This window comes from Carcharodon carcharias, chromosome 10 (genome assembly GCF_017639515.1).
Source record: "Carcharodon carcharias isolate sCarCar2 chromosome 10, sCarCar2.pri, whole genome shotgun sequence".
Lineage (NCBI taxonomy): Eukaryota > Metazoa > Chordata > Chondrichthyes > Lamniformes > Lamnidae > Carcharodon > Carcharodon carcharias.
Genome location: NC_054476.1, coordinates 154,640,425 through 154,650,661, shown reverse-complemented (window position 1 = coordinate 154,650,661; position 10,237 = coordinate 154,640,425). Strand labels below are relative to the sequence as shown.

Sequence of the window (10,237 nt, the reverse complement as noted above, 5' to 3'; positions counted from 1 at the left end):
ACAGACCATGGCCAGAATGTTACATTGATTGGTCGGGTGCGCGTCCGAACCAAACACACGTGAAACTGTGAAATGACGTGTGGTGACATCGCGCACGCGAGCAATATTGAGGTTGGCGGGCGCGGGTGGGAGTCGGAGCCGCCCCCGCCGACAATTAAAGGGCCAATTAAGGCCATTAAAAACCCTACTGCCCACGATTTTACGCTCATTCGCCTGGGCGGGCAGGCAGCCCGTTTCTTTTTAACTAAATCTCGTCCAAGGGCGGGATGAACTGTCCGGGGGTGAAATCGAATAAAAAGATATCTGGGTTTTTTTTTTGTGGGGTGGGGGGTGGGGGTTCTGCTGTCAGGTGCTTGAATGTGCTGCAGAGACACAGTTTGGGTCTTTTTTTTTCTCATCGTTTAATCTGTCCGGGTCTGAAGCTCCCTGAGACAGCTCTGCAGCGGCTGTCTGCCTCCGGGGAGCTCGCTACAAGCGCCCACCCGCACCCTCACTTTTGTTGGCGCCTGCCCCCTCCCCGCCCCCGCAGCCAGTGGAAAATTGCATTCGGGGTGGGGGGTCGATCGCGGGCGGAAGCGCATTTCGTGTCCGCTTCCAGGTCTGTAAACTTTTTTTTAGCTACGTTATGCAATTTTCAGCAACTGCATGCCAAATATTTCGAGTGTATGTTTCCTTTTTTTTTGCTGACAGACAGTTCTACACTTACCGTCCGGTATCTCACCCAGGGGACTTTTCTTCACGCGTATGGCTATGCAGTGAATGTTGGTGCACATCACATGCAAAACTCTGGCCGTCCTTCTTGGCTCAGAGGTAGCATTCTTGCCACTAATTTAGATGCTTCACTCCAATTTCGTGAGTACAAGCTTCACTCCAATTTCTGAGCATGTCATGTAGGCTGATTCTCCACTGCAGTACAGAGAGAGCGCTACATTGTTGGAGGAGATGACCTACTGAGGCGCTGCATCTCTAGTCAAGTGGATATTAAAGGTCTCATGGCTCTAAGAGTAAAACCCTAGTTTATATTCAGTGCCCAACCAACAGAGAGGTCCCACAAACATCAAATGAATTGTAGGATAAGATAATTCTCCATTTAATAAAAAGCAGGTCATCATCTTAGTGCTGTTTTATGGCACCTTGCTGTGTACAAAATGGTGGACCCCCCCCCCCCCCCTTAGCCTATGTAACAGTGACTGCAATTCAACAATTGGCTGAAAAGTGCCTTGAGGAGGTTGCTGAATAGTAAGTGGTTCTTTCGTTCTTCAGAATCAGATTTTCTTGGGCCAGATGCGACTGTACAATGGACAACAAAATAATGCAGAGACAATATTTTATTGATGCAACATTACATTCAATAGAGTGTAAAGAAAATCCAAAAATAAATAAATAATGCATCACACAAAGTTTAAGGTGCAGCCTCACACGTACAACATAACATAGGTAAACAAAAGTTGCACACATTGATTCACTGCTGTGAGTTTATCATCGAAACCACATTTCAAAGGCAGTGCAAGCTTCAGATTTATTCGTAACATTCACATTCTGGTTGAGGTTGGGGAAAGAAATGATCAGTCATAAATTAAACTGTGCACATCAGTGTACAAACCCATCCTTTTAACACAAGTGTTCATCAGTCCAATGCCACCATCAAAATAGCAGGCAAAGAAATTTTATACAATTGTATTTAGGGTTCATGCAGCAATATTATACATAGTCAGTCCCGGGCTCATTGAACAAGCCTAGAAACTATTTCAGGTAGAAAACTTGAGGCAAGTTATGCCCTTTGAAGAATGACTGGTGCTGTGAGCTATGTTTTTTGTCCTTCCCTTCTCCAACTCCTGCAGTTCAGAATATTTTTAATTAGATCAAAAGCAATGTGGTTAAGTAGCCAAAAATAACGGGGTAAAGAAAATAAATACTTGTTAATAAAAAATATTCTAATCCAGGTCCAACCTACTCTTTCATAGGGGCATGTTGTTTGAGGATTTTTCTGACAGTGTCGTATTTTTAAAACAAAGTGTCTTAGATTGTACAGACAGGTGAGGTTTCTGCAAAGCACACACACCACTTTCATAATACAAATAAAATAGTTAGCAGACAAAATCACAGACAGCTGTGCTATAGTCAAGCTGTAGCATCAGACGATGTACAGCCCTGGAATGAACGGTGTCTGACATTTCCATCCTGAAGATGAGACAATAATGTGCTCTATGATAAATCCCCATCACTGAATATTCAGAAACGCCCTGAGAAGCCAGCTGGGACTGACTACAAACTCAGTGGTTGAGATATTCTTGTCCACAACCCCCTCTTCTGAATTCTTTTCCCTGCTGGTCCTTTGGCCACATAACCATGTGGGAGCCCTAACTAGTGGCAATTGCAATTCTAATACTTCACTCATCCTCTTTGTACAGGACTCCGCAGAGTGGAGCTTATTGCCTGAAAGGATTACCCAATGTTCTGCAATTTGCAGAACTTTGAAACAATCGCTCCACTTGGAATGCAATAAACTGCTGAAATATGCCTCAGAGTATGCTTGTCAACTTCAAATGAAAAGGCTGTTTGGAGGGAATAAGCATGAGTGGGAGAGTTAACGCAGCCTAGTTGATGATCACAAGTTGAATGACATTCTCTATAAATTTGGAACCAAGTCAGCTGTTTGCAGTAGAGCACAAACACAAACAGGATACAATAAATAGAGCAGATTGACCACTGACAATTTACAAGTTAAATATGTACAGTACTTACAACAGAATATGACACAAAGTCCAATTATAGAACACAATCATTGCCTCAAGAAGGTTTAAAGCAGAAGCCACACATTCCTATATTTCATAAGCAGTAAAAGTTTAGAGGTACAGGGTGAAATTTCTCAATGATAAGCAAGAGGACACTTGTGCTTTCTTTTCTAACAAAGTACCTCGGGGACTTTTCTTCCTACATGAAAGGCGCTATATAAATCTAAGTTATTGAGCTAAGCAACTTGCTAAAAAAAACAAAATCATATTCAGAAATCGCATGCTTCAAAACTTCAGAGTCCTAGATTTTAACTTCTGGAGCTGATTATGACGAATAAAGGCGCTCCCCTATCACTCATTTAAAGAGCAATTTAACCCCACTGTGTGGTGAATGGAGAGCAAATATTTCCCAATCTCTCCACAATTAATTTTTTTTACTATTACTATTATTTAACATCCAAATGTAAACCTGCTTTTTAAATGATGTGCCACGTTACAATAGGAACAAGGATGGGTCATCCATACCATCCATCCTGCTCCACCATTCAGTTTGAATGTGGCTGATCAGCACCTCAGCTCCAATTACCTGTCATTGCACCTTGATATTGTTTACCTAACAAAACTACTATGGCTTATCACCAGACCAATGTATCACAGCTTTCAGGTATTATCCAAAGCTATAGGGAAACTATTCGAGATACTTTGTCAGTTTTAAAATTTTTCTATGTCACTGGAATGCTTAATTATGAAGCACAAAAATACTGGCAAAAAAGAACATTGGAATATGTATTTATCATCAAACTGCAGTCTTGTCTAACGCAATCTTTCACAGGCCTTCACACCCCTGGCCTCCTTCAATTCTTCCATTTGATCTACAATGTACAGGCTCTTGCATCATCCATCATTTATAGTATTTTGCCTTCTCTCATATGCCTTTTGGTGTACTTGCTTTTGCCCCTTCACCTGGATTTCGCAATAGAATAATCAGCACCAGTGGGATAAATATGTTCAAAAGCACTTTACAAAGACTGTTGTCTCTATTCCTTTGTCTGGGCGTCAGTTGGATTTTCCTTCTCAAAGTAAAAGAGTTAAACAAAAAGACAATTTTGCACCCTTCTACCCTCTCCTCATCCCATTACAAAGAGTAATGATTAAAAACCAACACCTTTATCCAGTTTCTGCCTTTAGCTGAATTCTGTTAGAGGTCTGGGGAATTATCCTCATTTCCAAAAAAAAGACTTATTTTTAATAGCTGTTCCCACTCACAGGATGCCAATGAACTGCTGTGTGTGGTCTCGCAATATGCTATGACGTATAAGACAATAGATGTACTGTAATGCTTCAATTAATCAAATGATTTAACTTCAGAATATCATCTTGCAGAAACAACAATTTATATTTCTTTGCGGAGGCTGATTTTCTGTAAAGGTTATAGTGGAAGATCAACAAACTTATTTAGGAAGAGAAGGACACAATGGGAAAAAAAGCTCCACACGTCAGAGACCATACAGAAATGTAATTAAGATATCATAGAAAGTTTACAGCACAGAAGGCAGCTACTTGGCCCATTGTCTCAGCACTGGCTGAAAGAACAAATTACCTAGCCTAACCCCATTTTCCAGCACTTGGTCCACAGCCCTGGAGGTTACAGGACTTCAGGTGCACATCCAGACGCCACCTCCATCAGCCTTTCAGGCAGAGAGTTCCAGACTCCTACCTCACTCCAGGTGAGAGTGTTTCTATTTTCAAATATAACCAAGCCTGGCCAAGAAAGGGAATACTTAAGTAAATTAAAGAGAAGAGAAAGGATACAGGTTCTCTAAGTGCATGAATGCTGACTGCTTGAAAAAGTGCTTTATTTACACAAAGGGATTCACCACACTCACAACTCGACTATCTGAGGTAGATTTTAGACAGTGTGGGTCAGGGGCAAATTCAAGCTGAAAATACATTGTGTCTAAATGACTGTGATAAAAAAGTTAAATTTGATATTTAGTTTTGCTAAAATAAAACAGATTTACGCCCACTCTCAAATCTATCTATATAAAAATCATGTGTCTATCATGTAGCCACACAGAAAATCCTTGGCAAATTTGAACCAATTAATAAACACTTAGTTTATTGTCTTTGAGCAGACTCTGAAACGTTTTTCCAAATACTTTAAGTGGTCATGTTGCATCCACCTCTACCTCTGCACCCCCCCCCCCCCCCCCCGCCCCCCCCACCCACTCCCCCCCAACACAGATGTAGCCTCAGACTCATTGTGAGCAAAGCCATGGACGACCGTAAACTAAAAAAAAAATTCCGATTGAGAAAAAGAAATGGTGCATGAGCAATGAAACCGAAAGCCTAACACTTGCGTTGGAACTGTAGCTTACTGAAGTAGGGTTATCTATATACCAACTTAGAACCCTCCCCTTCAGTGCAATCAGTAACACTGAACATAAAAATAATACACAAGATGCTCAAAATGGAGAGAAACTCCTTTATATTATGCACATTAACATTTAATTTTTGAGATGTTTCCGAGTGTCAATATTGACACAGAACTTTACCCAGCAGGTGTGCGCATTGTGGAAATGTGGGTATGCACACCACAATTTCCTGCACAATTCAAAATAAAATGGCTGGAATGTACAGTAAGAGAATAAAAGCTGCACTCCCTGCCCATTCTTTCAGTGCACTCAGTTTTGCAGCGATGCTGCGGTTAGATTGTAAATGCAACCTCATTCAAGCTAATGCCAACTACACCCACACATCCACAAATCATACTTGATGTGATTTTTTTTTTGATAACATTTTGCCAAAAATCTGTTGTAATCTACTCAGGTTTAACGTTTTATGATTACCACACTAGCACACTGGATAGCAATTGATGCCTGCACAGCAATCGGTGACAGTTCTATTTGGTTGTTTGGTCCCAGTTTCACAATCCTATTATTGTGCAGTCACCAAACTAGCCATCGAGAGTGAGAATGTGACACTTGGCTTTAGGTATCTCTCAGTTTGCCATTGAGAGTTAATGAGGGACAAATGGCAGAAAATTTTCTGCTTCATATTCAGTACAAGAGATTTCAAATTGTGTTGCAGGGAGACTGTCAATGTAATCAGTGGTTCAGTGAGTTCACCTAGGGAGTGGTTTGACTATAAATATCAGGAAAAACTGACTCTGTTCCCAATCTATGCTCAATGCGCCAATTGCAGCAAGGGCAAGGGTAGGGGTGCCACAGTTGACCTCAAAGTTGGCTGTTCCTGATACCTCCTGTGACCAGGAGTGGACATCACATGACAGCAAGACTGACTTCCCTACCCAACCCAGAGTTGAATAATCTGGTGACTTTTTAAGGGCTTACATATGAATAATGGACACAGTTGTACTCAACAAAGTGCTCAGCATCTTCAAAACCATGTCAATAAGGAATCATTGTCTTACAGAATAAGGTACAAGAGAGGTCAAAATGGCAATGAGAGTGCAGAAATAACTCATTTCTGATACATACAGGTTCGATTAAGAGTCATCTAGTCTTGCACCCCAGTAATGTACAGGGCCTAGCAGTTGATTTTTTTAATGATAAGTCAGAAAGTCATTGAAGTTTGGGTCTCAGGACTCCTGCCTCTTCAACTAATTGGGGTGCTGGAAAGAGCTTCACGCAGAGATGGGGAATTTTAATGTGGGGAGAAGGAGCAAAGGACAAACTAAAATCAAAGTCTTGTGCCCCTCCCACTCACCCCAGTTCTTGCTTAAATCAGTGACTAACCCTAAAGAACAGCAATGGTGGCTGATGCTGGGGGAGCCCAGAGCTTAGATTTGCAATGATGATCCAAACCATTGGGGAAGGCTACAGGGATGCAAATAATTAGGGAGGGTGGGGGGAGGATATAGGGGGAAACTGATACCACATTACAGCCCAACACTGGCTTTGCTGGATCTGAATGTTTGGTTACCTGCAAACACCAAAAAAGATTCCACTCAATCCAGATTTACTGATAGACATACTAAGATTAAGCCATTAATCTTCTGAGAGAGCAAATACTGTATAACACGTGGAAATTATCTCCCAATATTTTGGGAGCATTCAGAATTACAGAAACATACAGAACTGTAGAACATCTAGTCATTGGCAACATTCTTCAATAAAACTAAAATATCAGTAACTCTTATTTTGATGTAAACATGCTAAAATAGTCCATAAGATTGGATCAATCTGAACTGAAAAGTATTCCAAATATACACCGGTCCATCCAAATCCAGTCAATCAGTCAGTCTGCAGACGTTAAAAAACACTATGAATTCACAAATGCAAAATCAGGGGAAAAAAACCCCACTTTTTTCCTCGTTTTGTGTTTAAGATATACCAGTCTGTCAGTCTGAGGGTACAGGAATATGACGTGGATGGTGAAAGGTTCTTTTTTCTGCCGCACATTTCATATTTAGGCACTCACTGAGATTGAAAAAAAAACATACACGACGCAAAAGCGGGCAGGGACGGGAAGGAACTTAAAGGAAAATGAGGGTTTACGAACGATGTTAAAGCATCTCTAGAACGTGACTGTGATTGATGAATCTTAACAGAGAAAAAAGTAAGCACAACTCTTGAAATTCCTGGCCTCCCATACAATGCCTTGCATTTTCCATTCAGTGCGTAACATCCTCTGAAGTATGGACCAAGTGACCAACTCGTTCTCTTGAACCATCATTTTTCGAGTGCAGGGAAACAGGAGCCGGTGCAGGGGCGGGGGAGAGAGAGAGAGAGGGAGAGGGGACAGATTCCCCCACTCAAGCTTGCTAGGAGGAAGCTGAGTATCTGCGTACCTTTCCTGCTCCCTCATTTCCATCACTTGTTCTCGATCAGAGTCTGCACCTTGTAGACCAGCTCGCGTGCAATCCTCAGCATCTGCTGGGCATCATGTCGCTCCGCCATTTCTAAAGTAAAAATTCAGCAATGAAATTATTTCCCCTTCAAGCAGTAATCCAGTTCCGTTTTGAAAACAACTTTTGAATGTTTCCTCCGCCCTTTCAGACAGTGCATCCCCAACCTTAAACACTCGTTGCATAACCAAGTTCTTCCTCCGCTACCCGCTGGCTCTTTTTGCCAGTCGCTTTAAATCTGGTCGTCAACTTTTTGGACATTGGAAACAGTTTCGCTTTACGTACTCTATCTAAAATCGTCATGATTTTCCCATCCACGTAGCCGCAATCTCTGGAACCATTCTATGTCAACAGCAAATTATATCTAACTAGAGAAGAATGGCACACCCTCTCCCAAACTCATACACGGAGGCAGTAAATGCACAACTGGTGCGAAACTGAGCAATACCATATAGGAAGATTCCAAATGTTATTCTCAAGTCTGCCTTGAATTAGCTGATTTCAGCCATTAGGGGCACTATAATTGGCCTCATCATCCCGGGCTGGTTTGCTGAAAAAAAAAATCTCAGTTCGACTTTCTTTCCTTCGATGCTGTTTAGTGTTGAAAATATGAAAGGCAAAGGTAGGACTGGGGCTGGCTGTGGTGGCACCTCCAACACTCGTAATCTGTTGAGACCTCCTAGGCTGACTCGAGAACGGAAAACGGGGTGATACCCCGGATATACTGCTTTTGTCCTCCAAGTGATGTGGACAGCCTACTTTGGAATTTAGTGTTCTTTCTCTCCTCGGCAAGTCTTCCTGTGCTAAAAACCACTCCTTGCCCAAGCAAGTGGGAACATTGCCACTTCAGTTTTTGAGCCCGTGACTGAGTGTCAACAGAATGCCCTGGGGTTGCCAGCTGGACATTCAGAGTCGTGCAGATGAAGATTTGAAAAAAGAGACAGCATCAAAACTTTCATGCCTACTAAGAAAAAACACGGAGAAAGTGAAATACACTTGTGAGGATGCCAGAGGCCAAACTTACCATTGAAAAACTTTATAATGTCCGTGAAATCCATGTTGTTATCACGAATGATCTCACGGTAAACTTCCACCAGAGCTAAGGCAATGAAAAGGACAAAGTGCTCTGAAGAGATGTACTTTGCTGCCCAGATGACCTCCCACACAGCGAAGACATCCTCGTACAAGAGTTCTGTGCCAAAAGATAGTCACTTAAAGTGACGTGTTTCACGACACACTTATTTTGAAAGTAACATTGATTATATGCACAAGCACAAATATGAACAGGTCAACCAATGGACTCAAATGAAAAGTAACAGAAATCTTTTGGGGAAGAAAAGTTCTGGTGTTATTTTGTTAGGGAGCTCAAGTGATTATTTTTCACATGCATGCCAGTATTCGCACGTCGGCAGGAATTGTAACCAAGCCCCATCTGATCTCCATGCAATCTTTGCACATACACATTTTCCAACCAAGGCCATGGTTGATTATCTTTCCTTCCTAACCCAGCATTGCTAAGTCCTATATAAATACAAATCTTTCTTCCTTTTAACGCAGCACAAAAAGAGGACAGAGCTGAGGGTCTTCAAGACCATTTGATTCTGTGCTGGGCAGTGCATTAACCAACACATTGACCAGAGGGATAATTAGGAGATTGGAAGTATTGCTGTAGGGTAATAGGGATGGGTGAGGATGGAGAGACTATTTCATGAACAAAAGAAAGTGCTACACAGCCAATGAAGTACCTTTTCAAGCGTAGCCACTATTGTAATGTAGGAAATGCAGTAGTGAATTTACTATTTGTGGGAGCCTACTGTATGCAATGGGACAAAATAATGAGCAGGCAATCTTTTTTTTTACTGTTCTTGATTGAAGGATAAATATTGGCTAGTGCACAATATCAAAGGTATCTTTTGATTCCCCTTCAGGTAAATGGGTCATAAACCATACTTGTTGGGCAAAGGTCTCTAAGAGACACGCATTATTCAAATACTGCAGAACAATCTGGATGAAAATTAACATAGCAAGCCCTAAACATACAGATGACACCTGATATGATAATGTAGTTGTCATAGTAACACTTGGCACCCGGCAACATTGTGCTGAACTCCATTCCTAGGGCTTCCTATTCCTGTACGCCACTGTTGAAAACAGTGTTTCGGGCTAGTCTTCCAGACAGTGTAACTGCACAAAGAGAACATCCAGAATGAGAAAAGACTACTTGGTAAATGAAATCTCATCCCCTAATGCAGACATTATAGAATCCAGCTCCATTATGAATTTTCCTTGTCTTGAAAATTATTTCAAACATTTTCTCCTCTGGTGAAAAAAAATTGTTCTCTTTTAAAAAAAAAATTCCAGATGTGGGCAACATTACATTTATTGCCCATCCCTAGCTGTCCTGAGAATTTTTGTCCTTTTTATTTTTCAATTTTAAACTCCTATGCCTACATTTATAGAGGGAACTGTCTCAGTGAACTTTACCAGCTGTAATAAAACCCTCCCACCAGTTGATGCATTGCAGAGGGCATGATTACAAGTTTGCATAATTAACGTGATCACAAGAATTTATAATAGAAAAAGTTGATAGGAAGAATGTTGAGATATAACTTTTTTAATATGTCAGAAGATA

The 10,237-nt window shown here is 41.3% G+C and overlaps 1 protein-coding gene across 1 annotated transcript in view; it reads right to left on the bottom strand.

Moving 5' to 3' along the window:
* Positions 1-1,327: 1,327 nt before the first annotated feature.
* The window catches only part of sgsm2 (small G protein signaling modulator 2), a 237,561-nt gene continuing 228,651 nt past the window's right edge, over positions 1,328-10,237 (bottom strand). Inside the window, exons 24-26 of the mRNA XM_041198274.1 lie at positions 8,630-8,797; positions 7,549-7,659; positions 1,328-4,496 (exon numbers count right to left, since the gene is read on the bottom strand). Of these exons, the coding sequence (XP_041054208.1) occupies positions 7,571-7,659; positions 8,630-8,797 (257 nt within the window). The 3' untranslated portion in view covers positions 1,328-4,496; positions 7,549-7,570. The remainder of the gene's footprint in view (positions 4,497-7,548; positions 7,660-8,629; positions 8,798-10,237) is intronic.